This window comes from Sus scrofa, chromosome 2 (genome assembly GCF_054392235.1).
Source record: "Sus scrofa isolate SSC_HxYL_T2T_F1_AM1 chromosome 2, Sscrofa_HxYL_maternal_Yorkshire_Landrace_v2.0, whole genome shotgun sequence".
Taxonomy (NCBI): Eukaryota; Metazoa; Chordata; class Mammalia; order Artiodactyla; family Suidae; genus Sus; species Sus scrofa.
The window spans coordinates 44922778-44940400 of NC_139384.1; the positions used below are offsets into that span (position 1 = coordinate 44922778).

Consider the following 17623-nt stretch of genomic DNA (forward strand, 5'->3'; position numbering starts at 1 on the left):
TATTGAGGTATTATGGTGGATTGGCTCACTTCAACACCTTTAAGCATGCACTCCTATGCACTAGGGATAAGAAAGTTAAAGATTATTTCCCAACCTCCCTTGCAGCTAGGGTTCCAAATGCAATTGGCCCAAACAATCAGAGACACTCACTTGAAACTTTTACTCAGAACCAAATTACGTGGGGAGAGAAGCAGGACATGAAGTCTCCTTTTTGGCTGACGCAGCAGCGGTGGTGTGGTGCTGCAGCTGGCAGCTATTCACAGCTTCCTAATCCAGCAGGTGGCTTCCTGATCTGGCAGGCAGCTTCTCGACTGTTCCAGAAGCAGCAGCTTCTTTGGCAGCCCACTCTTGTGATATAGTTCCTAGACGCTCAGCCTCCCAAAGATTCTTTCAGCCCTCCCGGAGATTCTCTGCGCTATCCATAACCCCCCTAATCAATCCCATTCCGTTTAATAGCTAAAGAAGGTTCCATTACCCACAATGAAGAATCTTAACCTTTACAGAAATTGGTAGCTAGAAGTAAGGTGCAGCAAGTAAAAGGATCTTAAAAATGGAATTGGCTTAGTTGAGGAGGTAGGGTTTTAGGCGGTGATACCTCATGCCAACTGAGGTTAAGGTATCAGAGAAAGTGGCAGTAGAGCTTCAGAATGCTAGCATGTGTGGGCTGCATCTTGCTTCTTTCAGTAAAGTCAAAAAAAGAGTTGTGACTCAAGCTAAGGGGAACAAGTCTGCAGAGATGGAAGGGAACAGAGCTTTGCTGAGGGAACTGCTCTACATGCCAAACAATTGACAAAGTCTCAAATCTGGAGCCCCGAAGAATTAAAAAAAGTCAACTACTGCACTACTGTATTCCAAACTGAAACCGTTATAAGTAAAGGGTCTGAGGAAGCTGCTAAGACTTTCACAGCTTTTCCAAGAACCTTCCCTTAAGAATCTTCTGCCATCTTAAGGAGAAAAAAAGATCAAGGTAAGACTGCTGTCATCCCATCCAAGCCTAGAGTTTAAAACAGTCCCAAGGAACTATGATTTATTTAAGACTCAGTAGCAGAATAAAAACACAAGCCAGAAAGTGAAAGATGAGGTTCTTTGTTAAAAAGTATGTCTTGACAAGATCTTTGTAGTTTCTCCTGCTAATAATTGAATAAAATAGATCAGAAACTTACTAAATTTTAGGCAACTATCTTGCCAAAAAGCCAAACAAAACAAAAACAAATATAACCCCTAAACCTGGCCTGAAACAACCTGTAACTATCTAAAACAATTCCCAAACCCCCAAACCCACAATGATGGGAAATGTGAAGGCTGTTCAGCCATCAAGAAGGGGACACTTTCCAAGGCCCACTTGTGTCCTTGAAGATTAAAGGGCAAGAAAAACTTCCTAGAGGTCGGAGTTCCCGTCGTGGCTCAGCGGTTAACCAACCTGACTAGAATCCATGAGGGCGCAGGTTCGATCCCTGACCTTGCTCAGTGGGTTAAGGATCCTGGGTTAAGGATCCGGCATTGCTGTGAGCTGTGGTGTAGGTCACAGACATGGCTTGGATCCCACATTGCTGTGGCTCTGGCACAGGCGGGAGGCTACAGCTCCAATTGGAACCCTAGCCTGGGGACCTCCACATGCCACCTCGGGTGTGGCCCTAAAAAGACCAAGAAAAAAAAAAAAATCCTAACTTTTATGATGCCATTGTCACATGGACTTAGCTTCCCTAGCAGCCAGATGGCCATGTGACACAGTACTGGCCAATGAGGGTGGAAATTCCAATGCTGGTGGTTCTCTGGGAAAATCACATCAAGGAAGCTGATTCAACTGAGGAAAAGTTCCTTTTGCTGCCCTTCCCCATTGCCTCCAAAAGCCATCTTGGACAGTGAGAATGAAGTAACATCTGAGGATAAAAACCACGCACTGAGGAGAGCAGAACAGAAAGACAGGAAGCTGGACACCACTTACTCCCAGATTTCTTTTATGTAAAAGGCAAAAACTCTTATTTAATTTAAACCACCATCAGCTTTGTTTTTTCTGTTACATATATCAAAACCTAATCTTGAATGATAGAGTATAAAGCAAAAATGTAGATGAAAAATGACCTTAAGTGGTAGCAAAAGCTGCTTGGTAGAAGAACTTCTAATAGTTAAGGTTGCTGAAAGTAGGAAAAAGTTACCAAGAAACACTGGCGGATGTTGTGGTCTCCTTAGGAGAAGAATTATTAACATTACAGAAACTTTTATGAGAAAGGGGATGATAAGCACTTATAAAAGAGGATCTATCTTTAGGAATAAGTGAAAGCAATTTATTTCAAAACCAGTGGATGGAGCGTTCTCATTTAAATAGTTACTAATAGCTTCCTTAAATTATGGCATAAGGCCATTCAATTAAATCACTAAAAGAGAGCAATGAAACAAGAAGGGAAGTATGAAAATGAGAGCAGGTCTACCATAAAGGGTTCTGGTAGACTTAAATCCTTAAAGGTCCGTGTCCCCCCAAAAAACACGTTCTCATTTAAAAAGTATCATCCTTTATTCCATATATGCTTTAAAATATTTATTGAGCAGAGAAAAAGGAAGGGAGGTAAAAAGATGACACGGATGAGGATTTAACAATTTTCTTCAAGTTCTGGTGGACTTCAAGCTTCAAATGTCTGTTCAAAAAAAAAAAATTGCGCTCATTTTAAGGGTACCTTCCTTTATTCTGAATATTCTTGTGTGTGTGTGTGTACACATATATATGTAAAATTTGTTCTTGAAATATACTTAGTTAATCATAGATTACAACTAAAAACATTATTTTCTGACAATATCAATAACTGATTAGGAAGAATTATGAATAATATTAAAATAATTTCACTATAGATATGGCTATCAAATTACATAGGTTTTGAAATGTGCTAATACATAAAAATTTTAGAAGACTTTTCATTTTTCTGTAATACAAGGTGCTCTATTTCCACAAGTATATAGAAAATAAGATAGATACTAATACTTTGAAATTATAATAAATGTGATTTCTATTTGTTCAGTTTTTTATTTCCTTAAACAAACAAACAAATAAATAAAATTACATACGTGGCTGGATCTTTGATTCTCCACCAGGGGCTGATGGGGAAATTGCTTGTAATTTTTTTTGTTCCATCTGCTGCACAACCTAGTGAGTGGAAAAAGAATTTCTTAAAAATAAGTACTATTTGATTTTCTCTGATATGTATGACTCCTGACAAAGCACAACAAACTAACTGAACATTGTTTTTCAAAATGAGATATTCAAATTCTAAAATTTAGATTGATATTCAACAATGCAGTTTTTAAAAAATACTAAAATTTAAAACGCTACAGCTAATTGAAATATTATATTACAAAAACACAGGCTTTTAGCAAAGCACCTAAAAATCTTTTCTTTTTTTTTTTTGTTTTTTGTCTTTTGTTTTTTTGTCTTTTTTAGGGCCACATCTTTGGCATGCGAAGGTTTCCAAGCGAGGGGTCAAATCAGAGCTGCAGCTACTGGCCTGCATCACAGCCACAGCCACAGCAACACCAGATCTGAGCCACATCTGCAACCTACATACACCACAGCTCACGGCAATGCAGGCTCATTAATCCACTGAGCAAGGCCAGGGATCGAACTTTCATCCTCATGGATACTAGTCAGGTTCATTAACTACTGAGCCATGACAGAAGCTCCTAAAAATCTTTTTTTTAATGCCATGAGCCTTTTACAAAATACCACCTGATGATATTCCAGCTTCTGAGCCTCAAGTTGGTCATGCTGACGTTGTAGCTCTTCTTTTTGTTTCTGAAGCTCATCTGCCTTTTTCTTAAGTTCAGTTTCTTGTACAGAGATAAGATTTTCATATTCTTTCAGTTCTTCTTCTGTGAAGAACTGTTGCTGATCCAATGTCTAAAAGACAAAAAAAAGAGAGAGAGAGAGAAAAAAAGAATAACCTTAGAAATAAAATGAGAAGGTCTGATTCGACTTTAAAACTATATGATTAGCAAAGTACAAAAGAGTATCTATAGCATTATATCTTTTGGGTAAGAAAGAAGTGGAAATAATAAGATATATACTTATGTACTTAGTTGAGCAAAAGATAAAACAGGAAGGAAAACCCAGAAACAAATCAGATTGGTTACCTACAGAATAAGGAGAGAACTCCATGGGGAAGACAAAGAGAATGTGGGAAAGAAAATCACATTCCTCTGAATATGCTTTTTTTTTTTTTTTTTTTTGCACAGATTTGATTGTTGGAAACATGTCAGTGTTTCACATACTCAAAGAAAACAAGTAAAATCCACAAGGACAGAAAAACTCTCCAAACTGAATACAATTAGAAGCAAATAATAATACTTTTAAGTGAATAAAATAATCCACAGAAGGGGGAGCAGGAAAAAAGAACCCAAGAAACTTGTGATCACAGTATTTGGACTCTCTGCCCTTAGGCTAAAACAATGGCTAAAAATCTAAAAATAATAATAATACAAAAAAAATTTTTAAAAGGGCAAAGGGATACAGAAAAGAAAGGAAAGAAAGAAAGAAAGAAAGAAAGAAAGAAAGAAAGGGAAAGAAAATATCTAAACAAATATTAAAGTCTTGTTTTACATGGATTAGCAATTCTGAAATTCTTTGTACATCCTAGGATTGAATAAATAAGTAGAATATTATTTTTGAAAATGGTAGCCAGGTTTTGTATGAAATATGGAAAGAAAAATGGAGTTCTTGTTGTGGCTCAGCAGTAACAACCTGACTAGTATCCATAAGAACGTGGGTTCCATCCCTGGCCTTGCTCGGTGGGTTAAGGATCTAGCGTTGCTGTGAGCTATGGCGCAGGTTGCAGATGCAGCTCAGTTCCTGCCTTGCTGTGGTTGTGGGGTAGGTAGGCTGGTAGCTGTAGCTCTGATTTGACCCCTAGCCTGGGAACTTCCATATGCTACAAGTGCAGCCCTAAAAAGCAAAAAAAAAAAAAAAAAAAGGAACGAAAGAAAGAAAAAATATTATATGAGAATTGGAAGGATTAGGTTGAAATTTAAGGAGATAGCAGTGTGAACTCATGAGTTTTAATATATATTGCTAACTAAATGTATAAAAATGAATATAAATGTGCCTAGATGAGTCTTTATATGTACATATAAACACATACTATAAAAAATATATATATAGGTATGCCTTTTTTTTTTTTAATTCCTCAGCTCTGCTACCAGACAGGGCCTAGAAACAACAGCACTTCAGTAGCAAGAAGTACATCCAGAGCCCGGATCCTTGTCTATAACACTGATCTCCGCTAAAAGGAACTATAGCGTTTCTCAGAAAAATGCTTAATTCCGGAGGAAGAGCCAAGAAAGAACAAGATAAGTCTTAGACACCTTATTAAGCTAAAAGGTAAGGAAATCCTCAAAGAGTGATAGGGAAATGCCTAAAAGACACAAAAGCTAAGTCTAAGGAAACTACCACTAGCCAAAGCTGGACAAGTTGAGCATTGAAACAAATGATAGGAAGGATTCAAGTTTATTGAGTAAAATATCAAGCCATCAGTCTACATTGATATAAATAGAGAAAGAAGAAGGAAAAGCTTTTCCCTATAGTGGAATGTACACTCATTAATGTAGAAGGAATGATGATTAGAAAATCACTATCTGTCAACAGTCATAGTAACAATTGATTCTGGCCAGAATCATCAATGGATGCTAAAACTAGTAGATAATGAGTGTCAAAGTATATCCCCACGGACAGCTTTTTTAAAAATGGAGCATTCTCATTTTTTATTGGTGGAAATGTCAATTGGTACAAAGTATGTCAACAGCCTTTTAAAAAATATTCCCTTGGGCCTGATAAATGCTACATTGAGAATCTATCCTATAAAATAACCCTAAACACTTTAAAAGCTTTGTATAAAAATGTGTTTAGGAGTTCCCGTCGTGGCGCAGTGGTTAACGAATCCGACTAGGAACCATGAGGTTGTGGGTTCGGTCCCTGCCCTTGCTCAGTGGGTTAACGATCCAGCGTTGCCATGAGCTGTGGTGCAGGTTGCAGACGCGGCTCGGATCCCGCGTTGCTGTGGCTCTGGCGTAGGCCGGTGGCTACAGCTCCGATTCAACCCCTAGCCTGGGAACCTCCATATGCCGCGGGAGCGGCCCAAGAAATAGCAACAACAACAACAACAAAAGACAAAAAAAAAAAAAAAATGTGTTTAGAGTAGCACCTTTTTTTGGTGGGGGGCACAACTGCAGCATAAGGAAGTTCCTGGGCTAGGGGCTGAATCGGAGCTGCAGCCTTGGCCTATGTCACAGCCACGGCAACACCAGATCTAAGTCATATCTGCAGCCCATGCCACAGCTTGCAGCAAGGCTGAATTTTTAACCCACTGAGTGAGACCAGGGATCAAACCCGCATCCTCATGAAGACTATGTCAGGTCTTTAACACACTGAGCCACAATAGGAACTCCAACAGTGTATTTTTTATTTTATTATTTACTTATTTATTTTGCTTTTTAGGGCCACTTCTGAGGCATATGGAGGTTCCCAGGCTAAGGGTTGAGTCAGAGCTACAGCTGCCAGCCTACACCAGAGCCACAGCAACTCAGGATCCAAGCTGCGCCTGCGACCTACACCACAGCTCACAGCAATGCTGGATCCTTAACCCACTGAGCAAGGCCAGGGATCAAACCCGAACCCTCATGGATCCTACTCAGATTTGTTTCTGCTGCGCCACCATGGGAACTTCCTGGAAATACTTTTGATAAGATGTTGAGTGCTTTTTTTTTAAGGTGACTTCTAATTCTGACAGTATGGTGAGTTAGACATTTTTTAAATTATAAAAAGGTAAAATAGTAATTTTACTGTGGGAAAAGCCGATAGACCAAACAAAGAACATTGCCGGTTGACGGGAATAATCAGCAGCATATGCTTCTTGATATGATGTACTTAGCATCACTTCAGTAATATTCCTACTGAAAACGGAAATAAGGAAACAGCACTCTAACTCAAATTGAGGGACATTCTACAAAATAACTGGTCTAATAGTTTTTAGAAATATCAATGCTATGAGATACAAAGACTGAGGAACTATTTCATTAAAGGAGACTAGAAAGAATTAACAACTATATCCAATGCAGATCTTGGATTTTCTCTTGCTTTAAAGGACAATACAGGGAAAACTGACCAAAAATCTCATTAAAGTCTAGAGACTAAAGAATAGCATTGTGTGTAGAGTATTGATAATTTTACTGCGATTATATAAGATCAGTTTTATTTGCAAAGAATACACACTAAAGAAGTATCATGTGCAATTTATTCTCAAAAATACTTATATTTATAAATACACATGGAGGGATTAAAAGTAGAGAAAGAGAGAAAAGGAGAGTGAGAAAGCAAATGCAGTAAAATGGGAAATCTGGGTGAAAGGTTTTCAGGAATTCCTTGTTTATTTTTGCAACTTTTTTGTAAATCTGAAATTATATCAAAGTGAAAAGAGTATATAAATATCTATTGGAGTTCCTCTCATGGTGCAGTGGAAACGAATCCCACTAGGACCCATGAAATTGCAGGTTCGATCCCTGGCCTCACTCAGTGGGTCAAGGATCTGGCGTTGCCATGAGCTGTGGCATTGCTGTGTCTGTGACTGTGGTATAGGCCAGCAGCTACAGCTCCAATTCGACCCCTAGCCTGGGAACCTCCATATGCCGTGGGTGCAGCCCTAAAAAGACAAAAATAAATAAATAAATAAATAAATAAATAAATATTGATTCAGTTCACCAGAAGCACTAAAGGGAGTTCATGTTCAAATAACCTTAGCATTCTTTTTTACCAATGTTCGGAAATATTTCAAATGTTAGAGAAAAAGCATACAAAGAAAAAAAAACTGATTTCTTCAACCTCAAAGATGATCAATGGCCCCAATTTGTTCAGTTTAAGCACTGAAAAGTTCTATGTTTTGGGAAACTCCTCAGTCCCAGGTTAACTAGGGCATTTGACCACCCTATCTTAAACTAATTAAAAATCTAATTAAAATGGTAATCTTTTTATTTTATATAGGAAAAGACAATGTTCTTCTTCAATCTATTTTGGTTGGTACCTCTCAATCATTCTTTTCAAGATCATTTATACACAGTAAACTATGGTATAAATTCAAATACCTTCCTGGAGCAATTTTACAGATATATTTATAAACCAAAAAATGTTCATGGGCATTCCTGTCATAGCTCAGGGGTTAACCAACCAGACTAGCATCCATGAGGATGTGGTTCGATCTCTGGCCTCACTCAGTGGGTTAAGGATTAGGTGCTGCCACAAACTGGCTCAGATCCCATGTTGCTGTGGCTCTGGCTTAGGCTACAGCTCCAATTGGACCCCTAGCTTGGGAACCTTCATATGCCTTGGATGTGGCCCTTAAAAAAAGACCAAAAAAAGACCAAAAAATAATACAAACAAAAAATATTCATAAACCTTAAGAATAATTCTATTTCTAGGAATTAGTTCCAGGGAAATCATCATAGATGCCCCAAAATGCATGAACAAATGAAGAGTTATCATAATGTTATTTAACAGTTTAAAAAAATTGGAATTGACCCATAATGTATAAATGCGGAAGAAAGGCTATATAAATTATGCTACAACCACAGAACTGCATGCTGCCATTTTTTAAATTGTGATTTTGAGAAATGGCACTAGAAAACTGTTCATGAAACATTGTTAAATTTTAAAAAAGCCAGAATTTCACAAACATTCTAAGTCATTTATATAGTACAAACCCATTTAAAATATATAGAGAGATACGAGTTTACACGTATATGTAGATTTAAAATGGAACAGTACACTATACACTGTATGCTATATGTGCATATCCTAAATACACAAACAACTTCCAAACTGGCATAACACAATGCATAATTTAAGTGTCTACCTCTGGATGGTAGAATTAGAGGTAACTTCTAATTCATTCTTTAAATGTATCCATTTTTTATTTTATTTTATTTTATTTTTTATTTTTTTTTGCTTTTTTAGGGCCACAGCCGCAGCATGTGGAAGTTCGCAGCTAGGGGTCCAATCGGAGCTACAGCTGCTGGCCTACACCACAGCCACAGCAATTCAGGATCCAAGCCGAGTCTGCGACCTATACCACAGCTCACAGCAACACCAGATCCTTGACCCACTGAGCGAGGCTAGGGATGGAAACCACATCCTCATGGATCCTAGTCAGGTTCGTTAACTACTGAGGCATGAAGGGCACACCCAGTATCCATATTTCTAATTTTCAAGAATGTACATAATTTTATACTTAGAAAAGTACAATTTTTAAAAGACTTCTAATTATATGTAATGTGATTATCAATAAAGATCAACTGCTATAGCTTTCCAAGAAACTGAGTTCACTGGGTTTTTTTGCTTTTATTTTTTATTTAAAAATTTTTTACTGGAATGTTGATTTATAATATTATATTAGTTTCATGTGTACAGCATTAATGATTCAGTATTTTTATAGATTACATTCCATTGAAAGGTATTACAAAATAATGGCCATAACCCCCAGTGCTATATAATATATCCTTGTTGCTTATCTACTTTTCTCATTTCTTTAAAGTTTTACTAAAGTACAGCTGGTTGGTGTATAATACTGTGATAATTTCTGCTGTACAACAAAGTGATTCAGTTATACATGTACACACATCTATTCTCTTTCAGATTCTTTTCCCACAAAGATTTTCAGAGAACGTTGGGTAGAGTTTTCTGTGCTATACGGTAGGTCCCTGTTAGCCAATCTTTCCATATACCTCAATGCATATGCCAACTCCCAACCCCCAGTCCATCCCTCCCACCCACCCCCAACATGTCCCCTTTGGTAACCATAAATGTGTTTTCAAAGTCTGTGAGTCTGTTTCTGTCCTGCAAATAATTTCATTTGTATGCTTTTTTGAATTCCACACATAAGTGATATCATATGACATTTGCCTTTGACTTCTGACTAACTTCACTTAGTATGATAATCTCCAGGTCCTTATTTCATAGAGACATTTTATACGAAAAGCCAAGATGGAAAGACTACACATGCAAACATAATGAAGAATAAAAGTTAAAAGTAGAATAGACTGAGGAGTTCCCGTCATGGCTCAGAGGAAATGAATCTGACTAGCATCCATGAGGACGCAGGGTCAAGCCCTGGCCTTGCTCAGTGGGTTAAGGATCCGGTGTTGCCATGAGCTGTGGTGTAGGTCACAAATGTGGCTCAGATTTGGTGTTGCTGTGGCTGTGGTATAGGCTAGCGGCTATAGCTCCAATTTTATCCTTAGCCTAGGAACCCCCATATGCCATGGGTGCAGCCCTAAAAAAACAAACAAACAAAAAGGTAGAATAGACTGGCACAACTTTGTAAATCAACTACACTTTAATAAAAAAATAAAGCAAAATTAAATAAAAGATGCAAACTGCTATGTATGGAATAAATAAGCAACATGGGTATATTGTACAGGACCTGGGATCTTAGCTGTGGCCTTGTAATAACTGATAATGGAGAACGAACTCTAAAAATACAGGAAAAAAAAAAAAAAGAAGAATATATTGATGTAGAATTTCTCGAACCAAACATCCATTTCAAGTCGGTTCTATTACCTCCCAGCTATCCGGCTCCAAGAATTCCCTTTTTTCTGTAGCTTTCAAAAACTCTTCTAGAGTCACTAATCGGTCTTTGTTAGTATCAACCTGATTAAAGGAAAATGTATATGTAAAATAAAACAACTCATTATTTAGACACTAGAAATTCTTCTAATAGATGCTACTACATAAACATACAGAAATTAAGTCTAGCCTAACATTCATAGAAACAGGGGGAAAAAATAAAACAGAACACTCAACATTATACTAGAATCAGAAAATAGATTACTTTCTCTTCTATATAATTCAAATTTGAAAATACCAGATACCTCCAAACATCACCAAGTTTGAGTCTGTTGATTGACCAGTTAGACTAGTATTGTTTTCCTTCCTTACCATACCATGTATAATCCCTTTTGAAGCCAAGTGCTTGGACAAGAAAAATAACCTTTCCAGAAAGAGGACTGCTTTAGCCAAGAGTAAAGGAGTTTAACTTAAAATACTCTCAATATTTTTTCTTAAACACAAACAAGTAACTAAAATCAAATCTAAAGTTGACAACATTTCCAATTCCTAATCAATGGCTCTTAAAGACTACGGCAAATTTCAGTTACAAAAGTGAACTCTATAATGGCCAGAGAATTTCATTTATTACTTGGGATGACAGCAGTCAAAGAAATCCCAATTCATCATTAATAGCTCAAATATCAGGTGAAAAATCACTGGAGCCAAACAGTGGACTTAAGTTACCCTGCCTATGATATCTATTTTAGTGTTTTCAGCTTAATAATGTGAACAAGAAATAAATATGCATTGTTATAAATCATTAAGACATTGAGTTTTCTAATTTCTTAGCAAAAACTAATACAGCATTTAAAATATCAAATAATGGACTACATTTTATTTTACTTCTAAAAGAACGTTTTACAGCATTCATTTATATGCATCTTAATCTTGAAATATTTGTAAGTATTTACAAAATAATTGTATTTACACTAAGGGAATCTACTGACTACTCTGGATCAAAAATGCAAAATCCAATTACATATCTATTCTGTGTATTTATTTTCCATTTTATGGTAAGATTTATGTCAAGAACTTAAATGTCTTAAACCTTTAAAACATACCTCATTCATGACATGTTCCCTCATTCTAAGCCTCTCTTCCTCCATTTCTACCATATCATCCTCTTCATTTTTGGGGTCATATACTTTCTCCAACTAAAAAGAAAATTTTAAAGCCAAGTAAAAGAAAGGAAGATAATAGAAGGAAAAATGAGAACAAAATCACTGAATACTTAATGAACTCATTTACCTCTTTAGTAAATAGGGCTTCTAATTCTTGTTCATCTAGGAAGCCATCGCCATTGACATCTAAAGTTTAAAAGTTACAAAGGCAAAGTTTGATTTTAATGCCTTAGAAAATAAATAATTAAAATACAACAAATTACAAATGGTCTGCAAAAGTACTACTTACGTGAAGCATCAATGTGCTACAGAAATAGGTTTCTTTCATTTTTATGAACCCTCAGATCAGTTCAACTGATCCAATTCACTACTCATTCACAATTCATCAGTTTTTAAGAAAAATATATGTGTTAACCAATTTTTCTAAAAATGTAAAGTAAAACAATATGCTATAAGATGAAAAGTCAACTTTAATATTACAGCATAAAGTCTGTTAGATGTGACCCAGCTAGTCACAGAAATACTTATAAGATTTTACAGAGAAACTTGTAACTCATAAGTCATATGACTCAAAAATAAAAGCAAGCATAAGGACAGAGTTATTGACCTAAAATATTTTATACTGAAGATGAGCAATAACAACTACTAGGCTACCCTATAGGAAAACACTCAACATTTAATAGGACTCAATAGCAGACCTTGGAAGAAATCACTTAAGAGTAAAGCATCTCTAATTTTTCAAACAGAAGATATAAATACTAATATTTATATTAAATCTGTTACCATGTAATTTGAAAAATGTCTTGGGGTCAAAGTCATTAGGATCCAATCCATCAGTCTCTTCCCACACCTCTTTTAGTTGATCTTTGCTTCCCTGTGAATCAATTAAAAAAAAAAATACTCAAACTCTAATCTATTTATATATACTCAAAATAAAATAGAAAATTGAGAAACTTTGCAGAATTAAGAATCAAGATTTTTAATTACTTAGTAATAAGTAATAATAATAAGTAATAACTAAATAATAAATTCTACTTTCTGGCACAAAGTAATATCTTAATCTAATTATGGTTTTATAAAGTCATAATCCTTACTGGGTGATTAACTTTGGGATGATTTCCATGCTTTTTCTTCATTTCTTCAAATTTTGATTCTTCTTCTTTTCTCTTTTCTTCAGTCAGTGTTTTTAAGTATTCTCTCCTTTCATGTTCCTTCATCATTTCATATTTTTTAAACTCTTCATGTCGAGCCTTGTCATAGTGTTCCAGATCACTTGTAGCCTATAATACAACATTTAAATTAAATAAGAAGATGTGGGGAGTTCCCGTCATGGTTAATGAATCCGACTAGGAACCATGATGTTGCGGGTTCAATCCCTGGCCTTGCTCAGTGGGTTAAGGATCCGGCGTTGCCATGAGCTGTGGTGTAGGTTGCAGACGCGGCTTGGATCCTGCATTGCTGTGGCTCTGGCGTAGGCCGGTGGCTACAGCTCTGATTCGACCCCTAGCCTGGGAACCTCCATGTGCTGTAGATGCGGCACAAGAAATGGCAAAAAGACAAAAAAAAAAAAAAAAAAAAGAAGAAGATGTGTTTGAGAACTATTAATAAAGGCTTTATTGCACATAGCTTACTCTCTAACAGAAGGTCATATAGGAGGGCCAAAAAATACTGGACTCCTGTTGTAAATTCTATACTTCTATTTTAGTCATTATTAGTACTAGTGATGCAAGCAATCAAAGAAACTAAAAGCTCCACGCTAGCTTCAACTTTAGTAAGTAATATATAAGCAAGTAATATATAAATTTATTTTTAAAAGAAGAAAAAGAAAGGGACTATATAAAATCTGTATAGTATAGAGAACTAGAACAGTTTCTAACCACTTAACTAAATCTAATACCCAGGCTAGACCATCTAGTTTGCTAACTCCATACAGTACAACATAAGATTGTTACCTAAAATCCCAGAAGCTGGCTGTCTCAGAATTGTCTAGGAGTTCCCGTCGAGGCTCAGTGGTAACAAATCTGACCAGTATCCATGAGGATGTGGGTTCAATCCCTGGCCCTGCTCGGTGGGTTAAGGATCTGGTGTTGCCGTGAGCTGTGGTGTAGGTTCCAGACATGGCTCGGATCTGGCATTGCTGTGGCTTGTGGTGCAGGCCGGCAGCTGGGAACTTCCATATGCCGTGGGTGCAGCCCTAAAAAGCCAAAAAAAAAAAAAAAAAAAGGGATTGTCTAGATTTTAGAAAGGATATATAGCATATATGTGATATTATGTAACACCCCTGAAGAGTCTGTAATCAAACAGATCAGTACTTCCTTACTACAAGCTATGAATACATTAAGTAAGCATAAATAGCCTGACTATAATTCAAGCCAGGTTTCCGTCTTTACAGTGTTTTGGATTTTGGAGTTTTTGGTAAGGGATTACAGACCTATATATCCACAGTATTATCTGGACTAATAAAGGTAAAGTTATCTCCTTTTAAAGACAGTCTAAAGAGTATATAAATTTTATACTACCACTTCATGGAATTTATGTGTCAAATTACCAAATCCCAAAGGCACAACAAAGACAATAGATTTTGGCATTATTCTCACCGCTTTGATTAGCATATCTAAATCCGTAGATTCAAACTTGTCAGGATTCAGGTGGTTTAGGTGATCGAATTGTTTTAGAAGAGCATGGTGGTCTATGCCTGTATCTGAAAGAAAATAAGAAAACTGTAAACAATAAATTACTAGAAGCTAGACACATTAATATAGATGATACATAAGAATAAGCATTTGAATTCATTCCTATAGGATTTTATAATAAAATTCAAAGTTTTAGAACATTGTACATATTGTTTTTCTAGGCAAAGGTAATGCCCTTGAATCTAGAAGAGCCTTTTTATGGCCACACCTATGGCATAAGGAAGTTCCTGGGCTAGGGGTCAAATTGGAGCTGTACCCAAAGTCCTGTGCCACAGCGATAGCAATGCTAGATCCGAGCTGCATCTGCAACCCTACACCGAAGCTTATGGCAACGCTGGATCCTTAACCCACTGATCGAGGTTAGGGATGGAATTTAAATATTGTATTATAGGTTACAAGTGAACTGGAACACTGACAAGGCTTGACATGAAGAATTTAAAAAATATGAAATGATGAAGGAACATGAAAGGAGAGAATATTTAAAATATGTACAAGGGTTGATTTGTTAGAAGTCAGGGTTCCCATTTAAGAAAATGGGACATATTGGGAGTTCCCGTTGTGGCGCAGTGGTTAACAAATCCGACTAGGAACCATGGGATTGTGGGTTCGGTCCCTGGCCTTGCTCAGTGGGTTAAGGATCTGGTGTTGCCGTGAGCTGTGGTGTAGGTCGCAGGCATGGCTCGGATCCCCCATTGCTGTGGCTCTGGCGTAGGCCGGTGGCTACAGCTCCGATTCGACCCCTAGCCTGGGAACCTCCATATGCCACGGGAGCGGCCCAAGAAAAGGCAAAAAGACAAAAAAAAAAAAAAAGACAAAAAAAAAAAAGAAAATGGAACACGTTGGAGTTCCCGTCGTGGCGGAGCAGAAACAAATCCGACTAGGAAACATGAGGGAAGATGGCGGAATAGAAGGACTGGAGCTCAACTTCTCTCCTAAAAACAACAAAATTCACAACTAAAGACTGAGCATTCTTCACCCAAATGGACTGGAAACCTTAAAAAAGATACCCTACTCCAGAAGAAAAAGAGGAGGCCACATCAAGAGGTAGGAGGGGCGATTTCGTGATATAAACAACCCCATACCTCACAGGTGGGAAGCTCCACAGACTGGAAACTAACTGGTTCACAGAGACTCACCTACAGGAGGGGGAGTTCTGAGCCCCACATCAAACTCTCATGTGTGGGGATCTGGCACTGGGACAAAGAGCCCCTGGAGCATCTGGCATTGAAAGCCAGTGGGGCTCCACGGGACTGGGGGAAACGGAGACCCCACTCTTAAAAGGTGCACACAGACTCTCATGTGCACTGGGTCCCAGGGCAGAGCAAAGTCTCCGTAGGAATCTGGGTCAAACCTGACCGCAGTTCTTGGAGGACATCCTGGGAAAATAGGGGTGAATGTGGCTTGTTGTGAGGGAAGGACATTAAAGGCAAAGCTCTCAGGAATATTCAGCAGCTGCTTTCTCTGGAGGTGGCCATTTTGGGAAAATCTGGCCCACCCGGCAGTCAGCTGCTGAGAAGCCCCAGGGCAAACAACAACCCAGGTGGGATCACAACCCCACCCCTCAGTAAACAGGCTGCCTAAAGACCCTTCAGACACACAGCTGCCTCTAATCCCATCCAGAGACTAAGCCCCACCCACCAGAGGAACCATGAGGTTGTGGGTTCCATCCCTGGCCTCACTCAGTGAATTAAAGCTCTGGCGTTGTGAGCTGTGGTATAGGTTGCAGACGTGGCTTGGATCCCGAGTTGCTCTGGTGTAGGCCGGCAGCTACAGCTCAGATTAGACCCCTAGCCTGTGAATCTCCACATGCCTCAGCTGTAGCTCTCAAAAAGACAAAAGACTAAAATAAAATAAAATAAAGCTATTTCTTAAAAAAAAAAGAAAATGGAACATATAAACATGGAAATGATGGAAGGCAAGAAAGAAACTTAGGGAGATGGATGGAAATTAGTGTTTACTCGTACTAATAAATTAGTAGTGTTAACTTCTAAAATATACCTGTATATGCACACTTACATGCATGTATGTTTCACAGGTGTAGGTATCTATATTTATACGTGTGCATGCCTATGTATATGTGTATTGACATGCATATATTTCCTACCTCTGTCCTATGAAAGTGTCACGAAGAAGATATATTCCAGGAACATTGAGCACACCTAGTGCCAGCCCCTGGTCTGTAATATCATTTCCCACTAAAATTAATAACCAAGAAAATGGCCAATTCCAGGGTTGGGCAGGGTACAAGGTACAAGATGAGTCTGGAACATGTTGTTATGCCAGAAAGTAAGAAAGAGCTAAATTTAGTTCAACTAAGCTTTCAGTGAATTCTTAGTGTGGTCCTATATTAGGAGTTTTACTTATGAAAATGTGTTATAAAACCTAGCCGTAAAGGATATTATCAGTCAGTAACATGTATGACAAGATATTTAGCCTCACTCAAAGTAAGAGAAATACATATTAAAATTGCACAATTATACCATCTAACACAAACGGCAAAGCTCCTAAAGTTTGATGATACTTATAATTAGCAAGACTATGAGAAATTATTGCTGGTAGGAATGTGTATTGATCACCCTCTGTGGAGGTAACAATATCTATCAAAATTACAAATACATATATTTTTTGGTTTAACAATTTCATTGTGGGGAACTTATTCCTACAGATAATCTTATATGGATACATAGTGGTATGTGTACAAGAGTGTTGACGAGAAATAACCTAAATATCCATCAACAGGGGTCTGGTTAAGTAAATTACAATATATCTATATAATGGAAATCTATGTATCTGTCTAAGAAAAAAAGATGGTCTCTATGTGCTAATACAGAAGGATTTCCAAAATATATTATTAAAGGAAAAATAAAAGGCACAAAATGTGTATTGCACATATCTTCTGTACAAAACAAAAGGAAAAATAAGAACTTTTACTTGTATTTACTTATACATGAATAAAAAAACTCAGGAGGGGAGTTCCCGTCATGGCTCAGTGGTTAACCAATACGACTAGGAACCATGAGGTTGCAGGTTCGATCCCTGGCCTCACTTAGTAAGTTAAGGATCCAGCATCGCCGTGAGCTGTGGTATAGGTTGCAGACATGGCTCAGATCCTGAGTTGCTGTGACTGTGGCATAGGCTGGCAGCTACAGCTCTGATTAGACCCCTAGCCTGGGAAC

At 37.5% G+C, this 17623-nt stretch overlaps 1 protein-coding gene across 4 annotated transcripts in view; it reads right to left on the bottom strand.

Annotated features, from left to right (window-relative positions):
• Window positions 1–2493: 2493 nt before the first annotated feature.
• The window catches only part of NUCB2 (nucleobindin 2), a 48220-nt gene continuing 33090 nt past the window's right edge, over window positions 2494–17623 (bottom strand). For 3 of the 4 annotated variants that reach the window (XM_085011932.1, XM_085011933.1, XM_085011934.1), the window contains 9 exons: window positions 14352–14455; window positions 12849–13034; window positions 12538–12628; window positions 11882–11940; window positions 11695–11787; window positions 10586–10675; window positions 3716–3886; window positions 3058–3136; window positions 2494–2633 (listed from right to left, as the gene is read on the bottom strand). In XM_085011932.1, the coding sequence (XP_084868058.1) occupies window positions 2626–2633; window positions 3058–3136; window positions 3716–3886; window positions 10586–10675; window positions 11695–11787; window positions 11882–11940; window positions 12538–12628; window positions 12849–13034; window positions 14352–14455 (881 nt within the window). In that variant the 3' untranslated portion in view covers window positions 2494–2625. Of the gene's footprint in view, window positions 2634–3049; window positions 3137–3715; window positions 3887–10585; window positions 10676–11694; window positions 11788–11881; window positions 11941–12537; window positions 12629–12848; window positions 13035–14351; window positions 14456–17623 lie in introns of those variants that run through there. The other variant, XM_021083276.2, reaches the window with a different exon arrangement.